Source organism: Kogia breviceps, chromosome 12 (genome assembly GCF_026419965.1).
Source record: "Kogia breviceps isolate mKogBre1 chromosome 12, mKogBre1 haplotype 1, whole genome shotgun sequence".
NCBI lineage: Eukaryota > Metazoa > Chordata > Mammalia > Artiodactyla > Physeteridae > Kogia > Kogia breviceps.
The window spans coordinates 39,247,231-39,269,610 of record NC_081321.1 but is presented as its reverse complement, the minus strand read 5'-3'; the positions used below and the strand labels follow the sequence as shown (position 1 = coordinate 39,269,610).

The 22,380-nt window shown below is 57.6% G+C and overlaps 2 protein-coding genes across 11 annotated transcripts in view; one reads left to right on the top strand and one right to left on the bottom strand.

Moving 5' to 3' along the window:
* MCRS1 (microspherule protein 1) overlaps window positions 1–3,600 on the top strand; it is a 10,101-nt gene extending 6,501 nt beyond the window's left edge. For all 5 annotated transcript variants that reach the window (XM_059080628.2, XM_067009235.1, XM_067009234.1 and 2 more), the window contains 7 exons: window positions 1,439–1,514; window positions 1,856–1,884; window positions 2,008–2,100; window positions 2,304–2,386; window positions 2,582–2,669; window positions 2,917–3,044; window positions 3,164–3,600. In XM_059080628.2, the coding sequence (XP_058936611.1) occupies window positions 1,439–1,514; window positions 1,856–1,884; window positions 2,008–2,100; window positions 2,304–2,386; window positions 2,582–2,669; window positions 2,917–3,044; window positions 3,164–3,250 (584 nt within the window). In that variant the 3' untranslated portion in view covers window positions 3,251–3,600. The remainder of the gene's footprint in view (window positions 1–1,438; window positions 1,515–1,855; window positions 1,885–2,007; window positions 2,101–2,303; window positions 2,387–2,581; window positions 2,670–2,916; window positions 3,045–3,163) is intronic.
* KCNH3 (potassium voltage-gated channel subfamily H member 3) lies at window positions 3,594–22,380 on the bottom strand. Of its 6 annotated transcripts, none has more exons than XM_067009229.1 (15): window positions 22,204–22,380; window positions 20,331–20,564; window positions 19,747–19,881; window positions 18,747–18,880; window positions 18,056–18,299; window positions 17,519–17,676; window positions 17,227–17,434; window positions 13,068–13,349; window positions 12,568–12,767; window positions 11,861–12,110; window positions 6,962–7,179; window positions 5,897–6,228; window positions 5,391–5,497; window positions 4,680–4,863; window positions 3,594–4,587 (listed from the first exon to the last, which is right to left on the bottom strand). In XM_067009229.1, exons 1-14 carry the CDS (start codon window positions 22,277–22,279, stop codon window positions 4,715–4,717), a joined length of 2,727 nt encoding a protein of 908 aa, XP_066865330.1. In that variant the 5' UTR covers window positions 22,280–22,380; the 3' UTR covers window positions 3,594–4,587; window positions 4,680–4,714. The 6 variants fall into 6 exon arrangements, with proteins under 6 accessions (XP_066865330.1, XP_066865331.1, XP_058936576.1 ...); XM_067009230.1 differs by having other exon boundaries at window positions 4,680–4,860; XM_059080593.2 differs by having other exon boundaries at window positions 4,680–4,756.

The following is a 22,380-nucleotide window of genomic DNA, read 5'->3' as shown; positions in this document are numbered from 1 at the left end:
GATTTCTCCTTTGCTATTTCATGCTTGGAGTCCCTAGGAACAGGGAGTATACACTGCTTACCTATCAAGTCAGCTGAATATTAGGTTGGTAGGATTCAGGCAGCTCTGGTAGGGTGACTGCCCCAACTCCATCTCCCCACAGTCTGAACTAAGGTGGAGGGCGGTGGTGGTGGAGCATTTGTGGCTCCTCTGCAGCCCCCCTCACTTCCCTGGCAGTGATGACACCTCAGGAGTTGTCAGACTCCTCAACCAGCAGTCTCACTAGCTAGTCGGAGCTGCTGCTGAGCAGACGCTGCAGTCCTGGGAACAACTGACACTAAGGCAGGAGTTCTCAGATTTGGGGACCCCAATCGCTTTTACATTTTGACCAGAAAAGAACTGAAACTTTCATGAAACAGTATTTATCCTAAATACATCTGATGGATTCTGATATTATTGCATTCTATTTCTTTCTTTTTTTTTTTTTTTGGAAAAAAAGTGAATTTCATGACCTGTTAACGTGTCATGACCCACAATTTGAAAACACTGGCTTAAGGCTCCCTTCTGACACATCCTGAGTGAGACTTGACAGGCATGTGCCTCTCAGCCCCTTGCCGAATGTGGCAGAAAATGTTTGGGAGCATGTAATGTGGTAGAATAGGCAGTTTGGATTTGGAATCAGGAAAGCAGATCTTGATTCCTGGCTGTGTCCTGAACTAGTCACATAGCTTAACCCTTCCTCCTGTATCTGTTTCCTCATCTGTAATGTGCAGCTAATAGTAATGCCTTCCCTACGTAGTTCAAGGCTTTGTGAGAACTCTTCGAACACTGAAAAGACCGTGCAAAGGTCAACTTTTTTTAAAAAATTTATTTTATTTTTATTTATTTTTGGCTGCATTGGGTCTTTGTTGCTGCGCACGGGCTTTCTCTAGTTGTGGCGAGTGGGGGCTACTCTTCATTGCAGTGCACGGGCTTATCATTGCAGTGGCTTCTCTTGTTGCAGAGCATGGGCTCTAGGCGTGGGGGCTTCAGTACTTGTAGCACACAGGCTTCAGTAGTTGTGGAGCGCAGGCTCAGTAGTTGTGGCACACGGGCTTAGTTGCTCCGCGGCATGTGGGATCTTCCCAGACCGGGATTCGAACCCGTGTCCCCTGCGTTGGCCGGTGGATTCTTAACTACTGCGCCACCAGGGAAGCCCCAAAGGTCAATTTTAATTCCCTTCCCTTTCTAGAACCACCTCTGTCCCCAGCGAACCCCAGGAATGCTTTGTGCCGAAATAGTGTGCCGTCTGATCTGCATGCATGCTGTTACCTGTATCAGGTTAACTTTTGTTGATTTCAGCACGAGACCATCCCCATGGGCTGTCTTTACAGTTTGTCCTCTTAGTTCATTTGTCTGCTCAGCAGCTTGTGGTTGAGTAGGAGCATTGGTGCTGACCCTCCCTCTGTCCTTCGTTCAGTGCAGCCGCTGCCCAAGGGGGACCAAGTGCTGAATTTCTCCGACGCAGAGGACTTGATTGATGACAGTAAGCTCAAGTGAGTGGCTGGGGCCACAGGCAGGGCACAGAGAGCTCCCCAGGACAGAGCTCCCTGTGCTGCCCGGCCCTGCCTCTCCTGCTGCAGGGAACGGAGCCCAGCCCAGACTCGGCCTGGAGCTCCAGTTGTAGCTGTTGGTCTCCCTGCTAAGCGCCCTCCCCAGCCCCTCCCCGTTGTACCTTACCCCTACCCCAGGGAGGGAAGCTAGGCTAAGGCCAGAGGAGCAGCCCACGGGGCCACTGGACTGAGGGACTGAGGGATCCTACTGAGCCCAGTAGCACCTAATGGTGAAGGCAGGTGAGCTTGAATTGGAGCCTGATCCTTCTCTTCTTGCCCCCCAGGGACATGCGAGATGAAGTCCTAGAACATGGTGAGTGTGCCCTTGTGGGGACAGTGAGGGGGTGGGAGCTCCTGCTGGAACAGAGAGAAACAGTACAAGGTGCTGGTGACCTCAGAGTGTCCTTCGTTACCACCCCACCCCACCTCACCCCAGAGCTGACAGTGGCTGACCGGCGCCAGAAACGGGAGATTCGGCAGCTGGAACAGGAACTGCATAAGTGGCAGGTGCTAGTAGATAGCATCACAGGTGAGGAGGCCAGGGGACCAGCAGGGTCGTGCTCCAAATCCCTTCGCCCCTCCCTGAGCCCCCGTGGTTGCTTGGCTGGGTTCACCCTCGTTTCCCATACCTCTAGCTCCTTTCCCTCAGTGGATCTTGCCCTGGCTCCCTGCTTTCCATGCTGTGGCTCTAAAGAGTGGGCTCTTCTCTTGACATGAGCTGCTCTCCCCCAGGCATGAGCTCTCCGGACTTTGACAACCAGACCCTGGCAGTGCTGCGGGGCCGCATGGTGCGGTACCTGATGCGCTCGAGAGAGGTGAGGCCGGCCCAGCCCTCCCTGTCGTCATCCCCATCCCCACCCCTACCTCCCCCTTCGTAGGTTCCCCTCCTCCATCGATCTTCCCCTCACTGCCCTTTCTATGTCTGGTCCCTGATTTCTCATTTTTCCTGGGCCTGTGTGGACTCCTCCCCATTCCTCAGGTTCCAGCCCTCACCTGCCCCATTTCCCCAGATCACCCTAGGCAGAGCAACCAAGGATAACCAGATTGACGTGGACCTGTCTCTGGAGGGTCCGGCCTGGAAGATCTCCCGGAAGCAAGGTACCAGCAGGAAGCAGTGTGAGGATGTTGCTCCTGGCCTCTGGCTGCCCTCCAGCCCTGGGGCTTGGTCTCCATGGGAACCTCAGGAACTGGGTGGGGCCGAGGAGCTGGCATTTTAAGATCTCTAACTTGGGAGTCCTGGGTACCTTCTAGCAGCCCCGGGAAGCAGAGGGTACGTGGGGGTTTCAGGCCCTCTTCTGGCCTTCCCCCCATCCCATCATACCCCCGTTCTTCTCTATTCCCATAGGTGTCATCAAGCTGAAGAACAATGGTGATTTCTTCATTGCCAATGAGGGCCGGCGGCCCATCTACATCGATGGACGACCTGTGCTGTGTGGTTCCAAATGGCGCCTTAGCAATAACTCCGTGGTGGAGGTGAGCTGGGGGGAGGTGGCAAGGCCAGGATGAGCCCCATGGTGTGGTGAGGCAGCGTGTGTGCCTGGCCCTGGCCAGTCTCACCTCCGTCCTTAGCCACCCTTCTCTCCCACCCGCAGATTGCCAGCCTGCGATTCGTCTTCCTCATCAACCAGGACCTCATTGCCCTTATTCGGGCCGAGGCTGCCAAGATCACGCCACAGTGAGAAGTGGTGGCAGGACCCATGGGCTCTCTCTGGCCTCAGTTTCCCCTGCCCTCCCAGACCCCTGGAGCTGGCAAGTCAGGCTCCTGGAAAAATCAGAGGGGGCTGTGGGAGACTCAGCTCCTGGCCCCTTGATCTGAGCCTCTGTGGGAGGGCGGGGCTGGCCCTGGGGAAGCCCCTAGAGGCTGGGACCCTCAGGCTGCCTTAGTGCCAGAGCTCCTCCCCTTCTCTCTCTGCAGAGGCTCCTACCCTTTCCCCCAGATTCCCACCTTTGCTCCGTGTCTCCAGCTGATTAGCTTCAGACTTTTCCTTTATTATTTTTCTTTTGTAAATACAAAGCACTGAGTTCCAAAGTAGTTTCTTTTATTATTCTTTTTTTTAATATAAAAAATGTGGGGACAGGTGAGACAGGGGCACATGCAGGGGATAGCAGAACCCCTCCTTGGCCTCAGGCCACTGTCCCCCAGCCTGCAGAGGGAGATGACACGTCAGAGGAGCAGGCTGAGGTGAGGAAGGGCCCCAGGAGTAGGAGCCCAAAGATTCCTAGCCTGGGGCCTGCGGCTGAAGAAGTTCTAGTCCTCCCTGTGAGAGTCTGGGGCCAGGTCCTTGTTTGTTTGCTCTCAAGCTCCCTGCCCTGAGCCAGCGGGCAGCATGGAGTCCCAGGGGTGGCCACCACCCTTCCTCCACCCTGAGGCTGGGCAGATGGCAGCATGTCTGGCAACACTGAGCTTTGGGGCTGGCGGTCAGACCCCTGTGCCTTCTTCCTGGGTCCACTGGACTGTGCCAGAGCCGTGGCAGCCAATAAGCACCATCTCCAGGCTATGGGGTTCCCAGGGCAAGGCCAGGCCCCCTGACCCTGGCGGGGGCTCTCCAGTACTGGCAGCCTCGGCCTGGTTCATGGGCTCCGGGGGCCCAGTCCTAGCCCCTTCCTCAGGAGGCGGTGGGCCTGGGGTGCTGGGCTCGGGGCAGAGTTCTCCTGAGCCTGGGGGCTCTGAGTCAGAGGTGGAGGTCCAAAAAGCTGTGGTCTGAGGCCAGGGGGAGCTCTGAGACGCCGGGGGGCCCCAGGGCCAGGGTGCCATGAGGGGAGGGGGCCCTGGACGAGGTTGGGGCCGGGTACCACTCAAGACAGAGCCAGCTGGGGGCTGCAGGCAGTAGGAGGAAGTCCCAGTGTCCACACACAGAGGCTGCAGAAGCCCAGAGGCGCTGGCCTGGCAGGGCCCCTCTCCCGACGCCCGAGGGCACGGGCCCTCCCCGTGGGGTGCCAGGATGAGCTGCACAGCCTGGCGAAGGGACTGCAGCCCCTCCCGCATCTGCAGCACCTGCTCAGACAGCTCCATCACCTGCAGGGAAGGGAGGAGGGTGGGAGGAGGGCATGGTCAGTGGGGTGGGGACCTCACAACAGCAGGCGCCCCCCACCTTGCCCCTCACCCACCGCCTGCCGAAGCTTGTCCAGCATGTCTGTGTTCCTCACCTCGCTGGGCCCAAGGGGGACAGTGAGCAGGCTGTTCTCTGTGGACAGTAGGGTGGGGTTACCAGCCAGGGCTGGTGAATGAAGACAGCACGGGGTCCAGGCCTCCACCCGCTTAGCGCAGACCATACTGGCCTGGCCGGGCCTGCTGCCGCCAGGAACAGCCACTTACAACCTTACCTGGGTTGCTGAATTCTGTGCAAACCACCAGGGGACCTCGGGCACACTGGCTTGTGCTTCTCCCTCAGGAAGCTGCCTTTGTGCCTGGCTCTTGTTCTGTCCTCCAGGCAAGGGGACACTCCCTGGGTCACCTGGCCTGCCCAGGGGCCACTTTCAACTCTGTTTCCCCAGTCCTGTATCCCCCCAGTGGGCCAGACACGGTGCTGAGGGTTTCAGCACCATTATCTCATTTAACATGCACAACCACCTTTTTACAGACGGGAAGCTGGGATGAGAACCAAGGTCACACAGAGACCTGGCAGCAGAGATCTCACCAAGCTCCATTCCAGCTACCTTCCAACACCAAGGTGCTGGTCTTACCCACTGCCCTGCCCAAACCATGCAGGTGGGTGAGGGCAAGAGGGCACCCAAAGTCTGTGCCCTGCCACTTTCTCAGAGGCTCCCAGGGCAAAGGGGCTGCCCTGCCAACTTCCCCCCGGACCCGGGCCCCAGTACCTGGTCCGGGAGAGGGGCTGCTGCTACATTCTGGGCCAGACCGCCTCACCCGGAAAGAGAACTTGGGCTGGTCAGAGCCACAGCCGTCCTCAATGCCATCTACTACCCTGTGGACGCAGGCGCCAGGACAACAAATCAGTTGACAGCCAGCCACTGCAGTGTTTCATGGGATAAGATGCCCCACTGTCGGCAGAGGCTGTAGAAGCTTGGAGCTGGGCTGGGGGCTTGGGGCCCCAAGCGAAGGGTAACACGTGGTCCCTTCCTCTAGGAGCTCGCAGTTTCACTGGGGATTCAAACTTGAATGAGGTGAAACAGCAAGAGAGTTCTGAGCAGTGCATGGCATGAATGGTGGAATGGGGGCAGCAGGGAGGAGGAGGAGTCAAGGAAGGCTTCTTGGAGGAGGCTGGAGGGACAGATGGGCATCCAGGGCAGGGGTGTGCCTGGCTGGGGCCCCAGCTCTATCACTGCAGCTCTGCCCAGAGTTTAGTGGCCCAGAGCTCACTCACCTGGGGCTCAGATCTGGGGATACGTTCCATGGCACAGAGGGCAGCCGCAGCCCCTCTAAGCTCCGAGGGTGAGCAGAGGGGCCGGCCTCAGCCTGCAAAGCTCCTGCCCTGGCCGGCCGCCCTCTGCCACCCAGCGGGGGCCGGGGCGCCGTTCGTTGCGGTGATAGCAGCTTGGCGGCCGAGGAGGACGAGGTGCAGCTGGGGGACAGCAGGGGGCTGGAGGGCTCATCGGCTGGGGCTGGCGAGGCTGCGGGGCCCTGCTCCCCGTCCGTCTCCTTCTCCTCCAGTGTGGACATGAGGGTGTTGTCGCCACTCAGGGAGCTGGTGTCCACCTGGGGATAGTGGGGGACAGGGAATCATCATGGAGAGCCCCCTCTATGTCCCACTCACCACCCCCTGACCCGGTCTCATCGCCCTAGACAGGAGGAGCTGTTTTTGTTAAATAGGATGCCCAGTGTCTCCCACCTCCCAAGGAAGAGACTCAGCAGGGGAAGGGGGTGCTTTTCCACTGCCACCACAAAACCACCAAGCCCTGGGGGCGTTCGCTGTCCCTCAAAATGCTAGCCAAGTGTGGACACGCTGTCCCTCTACTTGGTCCCTGAGGCTAACTGAACTATCCAGGAGGACCTGGTACCAAAAACTGGTTTGGAATCAGTAAGATAAGGCAGGAAAATTCTAAAGCCCCTCAGAGCAGTCCTGTGTCACTGTGAAGAAGCAGGGGGCACCGCAGGGCTCTCTGCAGAGGCGGCCTGGAGACTAGTGTGCGGCCTGCCTGGCCCCGACCCATGGGCACCACCCTTCATCTGTGACCCTACAGCCTCCTCGTCTGGTACTGCTAGACTCGCGGGCCGTCTCATGGGCCGGGAGAGCTGGGAGTGGCGGCTGAGCAGAGCTGGGCTGGGCTCTAAAGGACAGTGTGAGAGTGCGAAGGGGCAGCAGAGAGTAGAGCCCCCCCACCACCACGTGCGGGGTGCTCACACGGCACTCCCACAAACCCCTTCTCTGCCCGCCTCACCCGGCCCCCCAGCACTGCCGCCCCTCCCCGCACGGACCCAGCACCCTCACCTCTGCGGGGCCTCCGCCAGCACCCAGGTTGTAGCTGAGCTCCCCTCGGAGGACCCTGCTGAAGCGGGGGGCGAACTCGGGGTACAGCGCAAGGCTCTCGTGCAGGCCAGCCAGCTGCAGACACTGCAGGACGCAGTACGTCAGCCCCTTCACATCAGCGTTGGCCTTGACCACCTGCTCACGCCGGGGCAGCTCACAGCCAATCAGGTCACCCTTCCCTGGGAAGAGGAAGCAGAGGTCAGCGAGCTCTACCCCTCAGCCACCCGAGAGCGGGGTCGAGCGGGGCCTCTCCAGCCAGGACAAGAGGGGAGCAGCGGGGCCCGGGCCCTGGCTGACCCCTGCTGCCTGCCTCACTGGCTCTTCATACAGGCCCCGGGTGGAGAGCATTGTGACCCAGGTGCTCAAGCACATCTGGGAGCAAAGCACCATGCTGAGACAACCCGAATTTCAGATCTGAGACACCAGTTCTAGTGATTCCCAGGTTGCCTGTGGACCAGAATCCTCCGGGAAAGTTAAACCAACCAGACTCCCCGGGGCCCATCACCACCTACAGAATCATAATATCTACTGGAGACCCCACAATTGTTAAGCCCTGCAGGTGACTCAGGTAGAGCTTGTCCAGGAACCAGTATGTGGAACCAGCAAGTTAGTGCCGTGTGGCACAGTGAAAAAGGCAGGGGGCCGCGTTATTTCACCTCCCTGAGCCCTGGTGCCTCATCTATATGAGAGATCCTGTATTGAACTGAATCTGTGGTGCTTTTGCGATCTTACCAGAAGGTGCCAATGGAGGGTTTTCCCACCACCCGGCTGAGACTGCCACCTGGCTGACAGCGATTGTAAAATGGCATCAGCTGGAGTCCGCATCCTAATCTCAGAGATGTTAAATTGTGGGGAAAAAAATGTGTGACTTAGAATCCATGAAATGGGATGTCTCCAATCAGGGACATGGTGATAAGTTAGTGTAGATAATGTGCCTGACACATAGACGGCCAATCAAAGTTCATTTCCTTCCCTTCCCTCCCGAAAAGAGTCCCCTATAGATCATTCCTAAGAGGGATGGCATGCCACCAGGGCTTGGGCAGAGCACTCACGACCCTCACAAGGCAGCTCAACCCACAGCCAGACATTTCACGAGATTAGACAGCGTTTCCTTATCCTTAAGGAAAAGGATGGCTCGCTGCCACCCCCGCTGTGGGCTGCCTCACGCTGCCAGCAGAACTCACTGAGCTTAAAGGCCTCCTCTAAATGTTCATGGACTTTTGCTCAAATTTAAGTGCAGAACGCATCGTCGTTAAATCTTATTTTCTTGGTTTCAGGCCATCCTTCTGGTTCCTTCGGAGAGCTGTTTGGATCTCAGTGTGATCATCTGATGAATGAGCTCTCTGTCCTCACGTGTGTCATCTGGAAATAGGATAAGTATGTATTTCTTGTCTTCATCCAAGAGGAGAGATAAAAACGAGAAATAGGACAGGACCGAGGACGCAGTTCCATACCACTGGTCTCAGGGACCAGAGCCTGCCCTCCAGGCTGGCCTCTCAGACGCAGCCTCCGGCTCAGCTCATCAAGGCCTGTAAGGTCCTCCCTGCACCGTCGCCCAGCTCACCTCTCTTCGTCTTGCCTCTTTCCTCCCCAACTAACTTCGCACACTTAGCTGTTAGTTCATACACAGAGGTAGGGGCCAGAATTGACACTGCTAGATGTGCCGTGCCGTGAGCCTTAGCTGCAAGGAGCAGGCAGGAAGCACCTGGATGTTCAACTAAGGAGGCAGGTGGGGGATGGGGTGAAGGCAAAGCAGAAAACCAGGCCATGATGAGAGCTGGGGAACCAGGCATCCACCAGGGCATCCAGAGGGGCCACGTCAACAGAGGAAACAGCTCATCCGGAACATGTGGGTAGGGACAGGATGGATCAAAGGTGGCATAAGTCCCAGTGCTGGGGAGTTCTGGAGGCAGAGGCCACGGCACAGGTGGTGGCCACCCGTGAAGCTGTCTTAATACTGAACGTCGATATTCTGAGACCTGGTGCCTGGCATCAGAGAAGACAGATTCTTTCAGAACCCATGCCAGCTCCCAGCCACGCCGCTTCCTCAGCTCCCAGCTGGAAACCATCTGTTTAATAATCCACTAGACAATCTTGTTTTGGAGTGACCAGTCTGCCACTGTCAAAATCTGCCTTTTTGCCCTTCTGAGTCTCTCCAGTTCCCCCTCATTTCTCAAGGATTGCCAGCCATATGTGAGTGGCCGTAACTCCGTTTGCTCAGGGTCCTGGCATTAACTCCACGTAGGGCCAGAAGTCAAACTCACGAACGACACTTCTCTCAGCTCACACGGTATTTCTTTCTTCTGCTTCCTGTTGGAAGACCATCCTCCTCAAGGAAGAGAGGATGGACACACAGTCACTGCTGGGCGTGTGGTCTTGCTGGTTCTCCAGGTTAATGACAAACTTCAGCCCCTCCAGGCGTCAGATGTCCCCACAGGGAGTCTGCAAGTGCTGCTGCTTGAGGATTTGGCTGTGGTCCGGGCGGCCTCCATCAGTGTGTGAGGCCCTCTGTGACCCACGCAGATCACAGCGTTCCCACCCTCTGGGATCCCTGCCGAAAGCCTCCCACAGCCCCGAAGCCTGCAGCCCCGTGTCGCCCACCGCCCTGAAATCGCACCTTTTCTGCGGGATGAGTCTCCCCAGAGCAGAGCGCCTAAGAGCACAATGTTAAGAAGCCTGAGGTTTAGCGTTAGCAGACCAGGTTCTAGCCCTAGCCTGCCTGTTCACTAGCCTCTTGGAGCCTCAGTCTCCTTCTATGCAAAATGGAATAGCGATTGTGCCTCCGCACTGGGTTTTGTGAGGTTTGTGTGAGTTGAGGCATGTAAGGGCTGGGACACAGGGCTGGCCCCGCTGTGGGACCCCTGGGGCCAGCATTATTATCATGTCAGTTCCGAAACTGCAATCTCCCCTTCCTTGTCTAGGGAATTGATCCCTCATCTTCATCTCTTTCTTTTGCCAAGAAGGGAAGTGTATTCAGAGTCTGAGCTCTGCTGTCACCCATCGCAACCCTGGGCTTGCTCGAGGACCTTCCCTAGGAAAGTAGCATCTCCCCTCTTGGGCCTGGCAGGGGTCAGCAGGGGGAGGTTGCGGTGAACAAGCATGGCGTTCACACACACCTACAGTCAATTAATCCTCCACAAAGGAGGCAAGAATTTACAATGGGAAAAAGACAGTCTTTTCAGCAAGGGATGTTGGGAAAGTTGGACAGCCTCATGTAAATTAGAACACACCCTCTCACCATACACAAAAATAAACTCAAAATGGCTCAAAAACGTAAACATAAGAGATTACACCATAAAACCCCTAGAAGGGGACATAGGCAAAACATTCTCTGATATAAATCGTATCAATGTTCTCTTAGATCAGTCTCTGAAGGCAATAGAAATAAAAGCAAAAATAAACGAATGGACCTAATCAAATACAAGCTTTTGCACAGCAAAGGAAACCATAAACAAAGTGAAAAGACAACCTACGGAATGGGAGAAAATATTTGCAAATGATGCGACCGACAAGGGCTTAATTCCCAAAATACACAAACAGCTCATACAACTCAACAACAAAAAACCAAACAACCCAATCGAAAAAGAACCAAACAGACATTTCTCCAAAAAAGACATACAGATAGCCAAGAGGCACATGAAAAGATGCTCAACATTGCTAATTATTAGAGAAATGCAAACCGAAATTACAATGAGGTACCGTGTCACACAGATCAGAATGGCCATCGTTAAAAAGTCTACAAATAACAAATGCTGGAGAGGGTGTGGAGAAAAGGGAACGCTCCTACACTGTCGGTGGGAATGTAAGTTGGTGCAGCCACTGTGGAAAACAGTATGGAGGTTCCTCAAAAAACTAAAAAGGGAGTTGCCGTATGATCCAGCAATCCCACTCCTGGGCATATATCCAGATAAAACTCTAATTCAAAAAGATATAAGCACCCCTATGTTCATAGCAGCAGTATGTACAATAGCCAAGACATAGAAACAACCTAAATGCTCATCGACAGACAAATGGATAAAGAAGACATGGTATATCTATCTATCTATAATAGAATACTACACGGCCATAAAAAAGAAATAATTCCATTTGCAGCAACATGGGTAGAACTAGAGATTATCATACTAAGTGAAGTCAGTCAAATACCACATGTTATCATTTATATGTGGAATCTAAAATATGACACACATGAACATATCTACAAAACAGAAACAGACTCACAGGCATACAGAACAGACTTGTGGTTGCCAAGGGGGAGGGGGTGGGGGAGGGTTGAATTGCGAGTTTGGGATTAGCAGATACAAACTATTATACAGAGAATGGATACACAAGTCATGCTGTATAACAAAGGGAACTATATTCAATATTCTGTGATAAACCAGAATGGAAAAGAATATAAAAAAAGAACATATATATATATGTATAACTGAATCACTTTGCTGTACAGCAGAAATTAACACAGCGTTGTAAATCGACTCTACTTCAATAAATTAAAAAAAAAAAAATGGCGTCTATGCCTCCCTTTCTCCCGCCTGAACACTCTTTCCAGCACTTTCATCCTTAGCATTTGATTTTCCTCCTTAGTGCTCCCCTCTGTCCCCTCACAGACCGAAGGCTGGTCCTTCGCTCAGTCTGGCCTCCAGCACCCGCGAGATTTGAGTTCACCTCCTTGTGTTGCCGCCTTGTGGTCACTGGGTCCGCTCTGAGCTTTGCCCAGGGCTCCATGGCTACTCCTGACCCGACCCTGGCTGCTTCTCCCTGGTGGCCTTGCCTGCGTCTTCCCTCCGCGTTTTCTGCAGATGGGGCCTTGGTTCCACCCGCCTCCCCACAAGCCCAGGCGTCCTCCCTCCCACCCTCACAAACCTAAGATGGCGAGCACGGTGCTGCCCTTGAGCACCTCCATGGAGCCAGAGCAGACGAAGTAGAGGGCCTGGAGGGCGTCGCCTTGGTGGATGAGATACTCGCCAGGCGTGCAAAAGGCGGGCCGCAGGGCCAGGGACAGCGCCCGCAGGCAGCCGCGGCTCGCCGCCTCAAACAGGGGCAGCTGCAGGACCTCCTTGTGAAGGTGCATGGCAATGTCTGCGCGGAGTTCGTCCGGGAGGCTCTGCAACAGCTGCGGGTGGGAACAGGTGCCGAAGGTTAGGGTGGAGAGTGGGAGGCAGCCTCCCGCCAGCCCTTTCCACCTTGAGGGCCTCAGAGCAAGGGCAGGCGTGGGAGGGGCCTTGAGCCCCCCCGCCCCCCGCACTGCATCCAGCTCCACACAGGGTCCAATCAGTGAGGGGGGCCGCCTCTGCCTCCCTTTCAATCACTTTATCCTCCCCGCCCCCCATGGGCAGCCCTGCTTTCCTCCTCCAGGCCTTAGACCTGGCCGTCAGGGAGCAGGGCCTCTAGACCTAGGGAGCATGGAGATGGGCCTCCGAGCCGCTGGCCGCCCAGCAGAGAGTGGAGGCAGGGAGGTCAGAATTCTACACCTCTTGCCCTCCAGCCCGCAGCTCCTGGGAATCTTTGGCTGAGCGCACACTCCTCGAAGGAGCAAAGGCTGGAAGGGCCGGCCCTGGAGGCCTGCGCACCTCGGTGGTGTCGATACCGTTGTTCACCGCCCAGGTCGCCTGGAAGTACTCGAGCATGCGCTGCTTGAGGGGCTTGGGGATGCGGTGGATGCGGATGTAGTCGCGCAGGTCGCGGGTGCGGCTGTGGTACAGAAAGCGGCGGGCGTACATGCGCTGGATGATGGCCGTCACGTTCCCAAACACCACCGCGTGCATCAGGGCTGGGGAGGGTGGCGAGAGGGGTCACCTCCAGGACCAGCCTGGCCCGGCCGGACACCGTGCGGGACACATCTGTCCTCCCCACCCGCAGCCCCGCGCTGGGCAAGGCCCCCGGCCGCTGTGTGGTGTGGAGTACTGCGGCCAGGTGGGCTCTCCTGGCCCTAAGCTCGGGTTCGTTGGGGCCCCTAGGCAGAAGCACCTCTGGGAAGGACTTCAGGGCCCTGTGGGAGGTGGGGAGGGAGGGGTGGCCCAGGGCGTGATTCGGGAAGTGGGCCCTGGACTGGGAGCGGGGCAGGCCTCACCGCCGATGAGCATGGTGCAGATGGAGAAGATCTTCTCCGTGTCCGTGTTGGCAGACACGTTGCCGAAGCCCACGCTGGTGAGGCTGCTGAGTGCGAAGTAGAGGGAGGTGATGTAGGCGCTGCGCAGTGAGGGGCCGCCCAGGAGCTCGGGCCCCGTCCTGTTGGCCTCGCTGCCGCTACTGCTACAGTTGTCACTCTGGCCAGAGCTGTTCCCTATAGCTGGGCTCCGGCCCACCAGGTAGTAGGGGGTCTCCAGTCGGCGGGCCAGCTCCTGCAGCCAGCCTGGGGAGGGGGCAGGACAGCACTGCTGCACTGCGGGCGCAGGTGTGCCTGCGGGTACCCCCGGGGGGGGACACACATGGCTGCAAATCCACCCCCCACGGCTTCCTACCACATCCGTCCCTCCTCTGCCAGCCCTGCGCGCCCCTGTGCACCCCCTCACCCCTCCCCAAGACAAGCACACGAGGTCGAGACTGTCATCTCCCCAGACGGTGTCTCTGGGTGCTGAGGCTGGAGTGAAGAGCTCTGCACCCTCCTCCCTGTGCTGGCGCTAATCCCGGGCCGTGGGCCCAGCTGAGGGGGCAGAGGTACTGGGGGGCTCATTGCACCAGCCACAGTCTCATCCCCAGGGCCGCCTCCTCTGCCTTGTCCTCCCAGGCTCCTCTTCCTTTCTCTCTGAGCTCCGGAAAGCTGCCCCCCATTCAGCCTCATCCCCCCCCTCCCACAAACACACACACCACCCAACCTCATGCACGCGTTCTCGGGCACACCAACGTGGACGCGTGCACACACCAGTAAGGCTACAGACGCAGTCGAGAGGACAAGGACACACGTGTGTGAGCACAGTCCCAGGAGCACAGCCACGGCCTGTGCACGCTTGGGAGAGAGACAAGGGTACGCGGGCGCTTGCACACTGACACCCAGGTAGGAGAGGGACACACCTGCATGGACACGAGCACACAGGTGAGTGCACTCGGAGGCCACAGACAGGCAGGCCACCACCGTGCACACAGCTCTGTACACGCAGACACAAGACAGCCTAGGACACTGAGAGGAGAATAAAGATCGCCCCAGTCTCCTCATCAACCCCCCATTCTCTGGCCTTGGAGGAGGTGGGGCTTCGTACTGGGGTCTCTCAGGAGCTCACAGCGGCCAGAGTCGCTCAGCCCAGCTGGAGGGCTGTAGGAATTCTGGGGTGTTAGAAGGGAGTTCCCAGGGTCCACAGAGGTCCCAGGGGTCTTGGCAGAGCTGGGGGCCATGGGGAGCAAGGGAGAGAGAGCAGATCTAGCATAGAAGTCCAGAGGGTGGGCCCAGGATCACAGGCTGCGGCGGGAGCCGCCTCTCCACGTGCCCCTCCCCAGCTCCCTCCTCGACACTCACCCTAACATCACACATGCTGCGGCCCTCTGTGGTCCTCACACCCCTCTTCTCACCACCCACCCATTCATTCAGCAATCTCACGCACGTGTGCCAGGAGCCGGGGGACCCCCAGGAGCTTACTGCAGCGATGTCTCAGAGGTACACAGCACCCAAGGGTCCCGGGATGGGGCTCAAACCCACATGCTATTGGCTAGAGCTAGAAGGCTTCCCGGAAAAGGGGACACTGGTGGTTGGTCTCAGAGGATGGGTAGTTTTGAGACAAAGTGAGAGGGGGTCATTCCTGATCTAGGGAAAGGTGTGGGCTAAACCTAGAGCTGGAGACAAGTACAGGCGAATAGCTTGGCTTAGCTAGAACGTGGGGTCCACACTGAGGGAGCAAACTCCAGGCTAAGGAGTTGGGGGGATGTGTAATGTCCTGAGCCAAGGTGAGGACTCACCCTCCTGTTATTTGAGATGCGCTGTGAGAACGCAAGGAAGTACACAAAACTCTTCAGTCGTTACTTAGTTGGGCCTCTGAGGTGAAGCCGGTAGCTGGGTGAGGAGGAGGGGGCTGGAGGGTGGAGAAGCAGGAGGATGAGGGGAGGATGCAGAGGGGTCCCTCCTCACTCAGTCTTGGTCATGGGGCATTGGCAGCCCCTGGAGCTGGTGGCGGGATGGTCCCTCTGCGTGGGGTGTGTCGGCTGCAGAGGCTGTTCTGGAGGCTGGTGGTTTTCACACTGAGAAAAGCTCCGAGTGTTTAGCTCCCTCAGTGTTTAGCACAGTCTTTTGAAAATCCAGCCCATCTCCACTGGGCTAATGGGATTCTGGGGCTGGAACTCTATGTTCACACGAGGGGCAGTGGAACAGTAGAGCCAAGGCAAGGAGGCAAAGGGAAGGCACCTCCCACCAGACAGAGCTGGGCCAACAAGAGGCGCCACTCTCACCCATGGACATCCCTCCCAGGGTGGACTTTGGGAGGGGGGCTCCCCTGGGCTCCCACCCAGTTGGGGGTAGTTTCCCTGGAGAAAGAAGGGGCAGATGATGATTTGAAGGACTTGGAAACTCCCCTAATGTGAACTAGTACCAGCCCCTCTGGAACTTAGGGTTCAAGGGTGTGATCTGCCCAACGGTCAGACAGCCCCTTACAAGCCCCATGCTCTCCATGGAGGGGCTCAGAGCCCCTCTGGGAGCCAAAGGTGTTCTTCATGTCAGCTCAGCAGCCCCTGTGACGTGGTCAAAATGGAGGATCCACCTGGACGCAAGACACGGGGTGTCTGGGTTGTGTGTGGGGAGGGGACTGACCTGGGGATTTGGTGTGTCACCCACGTAGGCGTCAGGGCTCTGCAGCACCGTTACTCATCTCCCAGTCCTCTGAGCATGTCCATTGGGGGCATCTGACCCCAGAGCCGCCTCCGCCACAGCCTTCCTCTGGGAAGGGCGGGTGCCAAGGAGCTGACATACTGCCTGGAACGTGCCGGTTCCTGTGCTCGGCAGCTAGAGCTTTGGGGAATATCCAAGTGGGCCTCTGGGCTACACACCAGTCTCTGTGGGCTTGGCGAGGGAGGGAGGACTCGCGGGAGTCTCCTCGTCCCTGGGAACTGATCAGAGCACATTTCTAAGACCAACCTGGACTCCTGGTGACCGACCTCATCAAGGAGCAGACAGTCATGGGGGGGGGTGCGGCATCTGAGCAGCTGGCCTCTTGCCCACTGGCTGGAAACAAGGGCTAAAGGCCAGGTACAGGGAAGTTGCCAGAGGGCTGGAGGGCATGGGAGGAAGAAGGTGTGTCCAATTTTGGAGCTGCGGGCATGGAGAGTTAGATGTTGTTGGAACAGAACGGTCTGGAGACAGAGAGAGAGAGGATGGAAGTTGAGATGTTCACACCGTGGTGCCAGTGGAATTGCCCAGGGAGAGCAAGGCGCGGGGGGTGGTGCCAGGGCAGGAAGAGGCCTCCTCACAGGGCAGAGAGATGGCTGGCAGGGTCAGGTGCTACAGGGACTTCAAAGGGATAAGAGTTTGGCCCCAGAAGGTCACTGTGACCTTCAGGGTGACATTTGGGGTTGAGAGGTGGAGGTGGAAGCCCTCCTGGCAGGAGTTAAGACTTGAGTGGGAGGTGAGCAGGAGAGGAGCTGCGAGAGTGGAGGTGAAATGAAGGAGAGTGAAGACACTGGTGGGACGCAGAGAAAGGCTGCATTTCGGGCTGGGGGAAGGCTGAAGCAGCTGAGAACCACGCTGCCGGAGGTGATGAGAATGGTCAAGGGGCCTTAGGGGCCAAGATGGTGGGGGATGAGCTTTTGAGAGGGTGGCGGGAAAGCACCAGGCATCGGAGCAACCCTGGAGAGATCTTCTGAGAGGGGTGGGGTACCCAGCTGGGCAGAGAGTGGGTGAATGTGAATGTGACACAAGCTTGACCACGAGGAGGCCATGATGGGTGAATTAGACTCCCCCAGGCAGCCCACCAGGCTTCCTCCACAATGTGGGCCTGCAGGAGAGCAAGCCTGCCTCGAGGTGGTGGCTCTGTCATGCTCCCACATGCACACACGCGCACCAGCCCCCTCCTTCTTCTTACAAACACACACCTACTGGCACACATGCCCCTGATACACACCTATGAGCATATACACATGCAGACTTGCACACATCTCTCTGATACCTTATATCAGCTCACGGACATCCCCTGACAGACACACACTTGGACTCACATTTCCCTGACGCACGCACCCTCAAGTGAACAGATTCCTTGGGCACATATGTACACGCGTGCGCACACAGATACACACACAGAGGCGGCCTCCAGTACCGATCTCAGGCAGCTCGGAGGCGCTGCTCTCGATTTCCCGCTGGCCGATGTAGAACCAGATGCAGGCGACCCAGTGGGCGAGCAGGGCGAACACGGCCATGAGCAGGGTCAGCACCACGGCGCTGTACTGCGAGTAGCGGTCCAACCGCGGGAGGAGGCGCAGCAGGCGCAGCAGGCGCAGCGTCTTCAGCAGATGCGCCCCGAAGTACTGAGGTAGGGAGAGGCGGGAGGTCACCCCAGGGCCGGGCGCCCCTGTGCTGCCCCAGAGCCCACCCAGCCCAGCCGCACTGACCACGTTGACCTTGAAGGCATGTAGCAGGTCGAAGGGCAGCGCCGCAATGACATCCAGCAGGAACCAGGTGCTAACGTAGTGGAGGCAAATGGACTTTGGGGCAAACACCACCTGGCCCGACTTGGACACGAACGTGGTGCGGAAATTCAGCACAATGTCTGGGGGAAGTTGGGGCGGGAGTCAGCACCGGTGGGGAGGAGCCACATTTTCCTGGGCACCTGCTCAGTGTGTAACACTGTCCTGGGCCCTTTACCTGCATTGTCTTAGTTTTCGCAGTAAACCAGAGGGTGGATATTGTTGTGCCTATGTGATGGAGGGAGAAACCAGCTTGGAGAGGCTATGACTAGCTCAGGGCCAAGTAACCCATTAGTGATGAAGACATATTTGGAACCTAGGTCTGATTTCAAGGCCCACAGGTCATAAAAGGGGGAGGGCAAGGGGGACACTGGGGGGCAGTGGAAGCCATGCAGACTATCCCCATCAAAGCCCGGGGGGTCACTGGCCCAGGGAGGGGTGGGAGGCACAGTGCACACATACCAAGAATGAAGAGGACCTCCACGGCCAGGTCGCAGACGCTGGGGGGGCCACGGGCGGCACTGGGCTCACGGGCTGTGCTCACGCACACGCTGTAGGGCACGGTGACAGCCACGTAGAGGGTGGCGAGCAGGATGAAGCCGTCCCACGTGGCCCTCAGTGCCCCACAGTGCAGCAGGATGAAGGGTGACTTCCGAATGGCAGCTACTTTGTACTCGGGCAAATTTGGCTTCTCTCCAAACACCCCCTGAATGAGAGGCAGGGCAGGTCCAGGCAGGGAGGACAGGAAATTGGCACAGGCTGAGTTTGGATAGGGTCTGGGACAGGCATCTGCCTCCTTTCTCTCCCTGCATTCTCAAAACAACCTCTGACACAGGCATTAAGAGTCCCCTTGTTATAGATCAGAAGACTGAGGATGGGTGAGCTCAAGTGACTTAGGTGAGGTCACACAGCTGCTTAGGGGAGGAGCCAAGATTGAGACAAGGCCCATCTGACTCCAGGGCCAAAACTCTCTGCCATACCTTCGACAGATCAGGCATGTGACATCCTCACCACAAGCCCCAAAGTGCTGGTGGGGACTGAGTAGCCCCCCTGGACATTCTCTCTGTGGTGGGCTCGGTTCCCCTTCTCCATCTCCTCAACAGGCCCCTACCCTGCCCCACCCCCCCAAACACACACCCTAGTGCCGATCCACCTTATTGAGCTTGTGCTTGCCCTTGGGCTGCTTCTGTAGGTGCCCAGACAGGTGGTAGAGCACAGCCCGGCTCCGCCGCCGGTTGGCATTGAAGCCTTTGGCCCCTCCCCGGCCATATCGGCGTCGGCCACCACCTGCAGAAGAAGAGGGGCGGGAGAGAATGCTGGGCAAAGCACTCACACGCCTCAGCCCGGGGGCTTGCGGGTAGGACACCAGTTGCTGGCCCACGGACTGGTCTGGCTCACTGACTAGTTAGTCTACTTAGAGCTGGGGGCTCCAGCGTTTCTCACTTCCTGGAGTCACTTGCCAACACCAGCAACGGGCAGTCCTGGGGGCGCTTACAGACACTCCTCCTAGTGCCTGCTTGTAGGAGAAGGAGGTTTGGATCCAGGCAAGGCAAGAGAGGAACACCACAGGGAAAGGCCTGAGAGGGGAGTGGGAGGTGGTTCCCAGGGTTGGGGAGTGCAGAGCTAGCAGGAGGCCATTGGTCAGAGTTGAGGCCGCCCAGGACTGGGGGCTGGGGACGGGGAACAGAGAGTACCCCCAACACCCCCAAATGGCAAAGAGGCCTTGGAGCAGCTTCTGATGACAGCTTTGTGAGCTGTCCAAAGGCCACCCCCAGCCCTTAGAGGATGCAAACGGGGAAAGACCACAAGGACTTAAAAGAGGGCTTTGGCCAGAGCTCCCCAGACAGGTTTGCATGAGGACAAGGAACCAGGCGGGTCTGTGCTCAGCCTCACTAACTGGTAGGAAAATGGTACTTCGTGGGCACTAGTGGAATTTGTTTCTTTCCGTTTCTTAGTAAAGTTGACTTTAAAAGTCCAACTTTGTCTCCACAAGCTCTCTGTACCTGGGCCTGGGGAGATGAGAGCAGCACAGGCTCCTCGGCCAGCAGAGCAGGAGTCAGTGAGTGCAAGCGGGGTGGGGGGCCCACAAACCCACACTGGGCACCATGGCCCCGCCAAGGCTTGAGGTACCCGGCAGCCCCACAGGCACCCACCTGTCTCCTTCCAGCTGTCGGGGCCCCCTCGGTTCTTGGTATCACTGATATCCTTGTGAGAGACCAGGAAGAGGGCCACCTCCCCTTTCTCATTCTTTATGGGTATCACATCCAGGAGACACCAGAACGGGAGCCCTGGGCACAAAGACAGACTCAGCCCAGCTCCCATTCTCCTCCCGAGCCAAGGTGACAGAGGGGCCATTGACACCCCTGGTCAAGGCACATGCCAGCTCCACTTAGGACACTTAGACTCGATCCAACAGGGCAGGGGAAGGCAAGGGAGAGCAGAGACAACAGTCAGACATGTGTGTTCATAGATCTGTCCTGCTAAGTAAGACGGGGATATTTTTCTGCTGGGGTGGGAAATCCAAGATGGGAAATTGAGTACCAGCTGAGATTGGGGTGAGGACCGAAGAAAGGAGGGGCCAGGAACAAGAGGAGGGGTGGAGAAAGAGGAGAGGGGAATGTGGGAAGATGGGATGAGATGGAGAAGATGGGATTGGAAAGGAGGGACTGTGGATGGGATGGGTACCAGGCTGGGTGAGACCACAAAAGTAAGGCAGGCTGGCCAGGTGGCCCCTCACCGCTCTTCCGGTACAGGATCAGCTCGGCCTTGAACTCCTTGTGCTCATCCAGGGCCTTGCAGATCTGTTGGCGGACGAGCTCACTGGTGTCTGGCCCATAGAGGAAGGAGCAGGCACAGCCCCGCTGCATGACCTCGGCCCGGGAGAAACCCGTGAGGTCGCAGAAGCCATCAGAGCAGTAGACCACGGGGAAGAGCCCCGCCACCTGGGCGTTGCCCAGCACGAAGTTACTGTCTGCAAGAGAGCACCTCTCAGAGGAGGTGTGGGGTGAAGGGGCACAGGATCTACTATCCCTCCTTTCCCACTTGCCTGCAATCAAAGGGTAGGTGTTACAAATCCCAGGAATCCTGTGTGTGAGTGTTTGGGATGGGGGGTTGGGGGAGAGTTAGGACAGGAGCTGTTTATGAACAGGAATTAGTGTCACCTGTGTGTCGGTGCCCTGCAAGGTCCCACTTCTAGCATCGTGTGTATAAGTGCATTAAAGAATTGGCATGGGGGCTTCCCTGGTGGCGCAGTGGTTGGGAGTCCGCCTGCCAAGGTAGGGGACGTGGGTTTGTGCCCCGGTCCGAGAGGATCGGGCCCGTGAGCCATGGCCGCTGGGCCTGCGCGTCTGGAGCCTGTGCTCTGCAGCGGGAGAGGCCACAGTAAAAAAAAAAAAAAAAAAGAATTGGCATATGTGAGCCCAGAGGTTGGTGAATGCAGCCCTGTGTGGGTGCTGTGCCCTCTGGAGTGTGACCTGAGCAGTTTGGGTAAGGGGTGGGGTTAGGGATGTCCAAAGGAGGACTGCAGGACCAGTTCTAGGCCAGCCTCAGCCCCCCTCCCCCCACCCTGCCAGGCTCTGTCAGGTTCACTCACCAGCCAGATACTCAGGTTGACTATTTGGCTCCTCCCACTGAGACACACTTGGACGGAGAAGCAATCCAAGCCACCATCTATTCTGCACTCTGTTTGAGCCCCAGTTGCCTGAGCCCCTGGCTCAGGAATTAGTGAATGTGATCCACAATGGGGGTGTAAGAACGGTAGCTGAGCTCTGGCAGCCTGGAGCCAGGAGTGTATTGGGGAGTGGGGGGCGCTGAATCAGCAGGCTGCAGGAGCCAAGTGCAGGCAAAGCAGATGGAGAAGCCTGGGGTGGGGGTGGTCTCAGAGATGGGCTTCCACCCCTATCAGAAACCAGAGACAGAGGCAGAGAGCTGGGAAGCCCCACTGGGAGCGAGTTTGAGGGAGGAGGAGAAGGGAGGGGGCTTTCACGACTCTCCCAGTGCTCAGAGCCCCGGAAAACCAGGATCCAGAAGCTCTGGTCACCTCCAAACTTCCCCAGTCTTAGTAGGAGTCCCCAAACCTATCTTTTTGGGGCTAGAGGGCTCAGTGGGTTTAGGCTCTGGTGGGTTTAGGTGGTGAGATGAGGTTGGACTAACAGTGCTCTCCTGAGTCCCGCCTACTCTATCTCGGTTTGCAAACCTCTTTTCTAAATCTGTTTTTTTAGCCTCTAGCACGGCGCAAGGGAGCACCGCTTCCTTGCCTCACTTCCCAACCCACCAGTTCGAGTGTAGTCTCGGTGGGATAGTGCCAGACGCAGGGATGGGATGGGTTAGACTGACTAGGTCGGGGTTCGCGACCCCAGGAACAGACGACATGACCGGCCCCCAAACCCAGAGAGTTCTAGCCACTTAGCCTGGCCCGGGGCAGTGTTAACTCCGAATTTTTCGGAAACGTCGTCTGGAAGGAGACGGTGGTCCCAGCTAAAAGTGGGGCTCGGGGAAGGGAGGGCGAGAGCAGGAGGGCTTCAGGCTGAGGTGTCTGGGTGAAGGACTGACGGGAACACTAGCCAGGGACAGCTGGTCCGGGAGCCAGTGGGGAGAGGGTCGGGACTCACGCGTGCCGTCGAAGCGCGTGGCGATGGTGTCCAGGAAGGTGTTCTGCGGCGCCAGGAGTCCCCGCATGGCCGGCATCTTAGGCAGCTGTAGCCGCCTGCCCCATCCCTCCGGGGCGCGGGGTCTCAGCGCCGGGGGAGGGCGCCCAGCTCGGCCGCCCCCCGCCGGGCCCCGCGCCC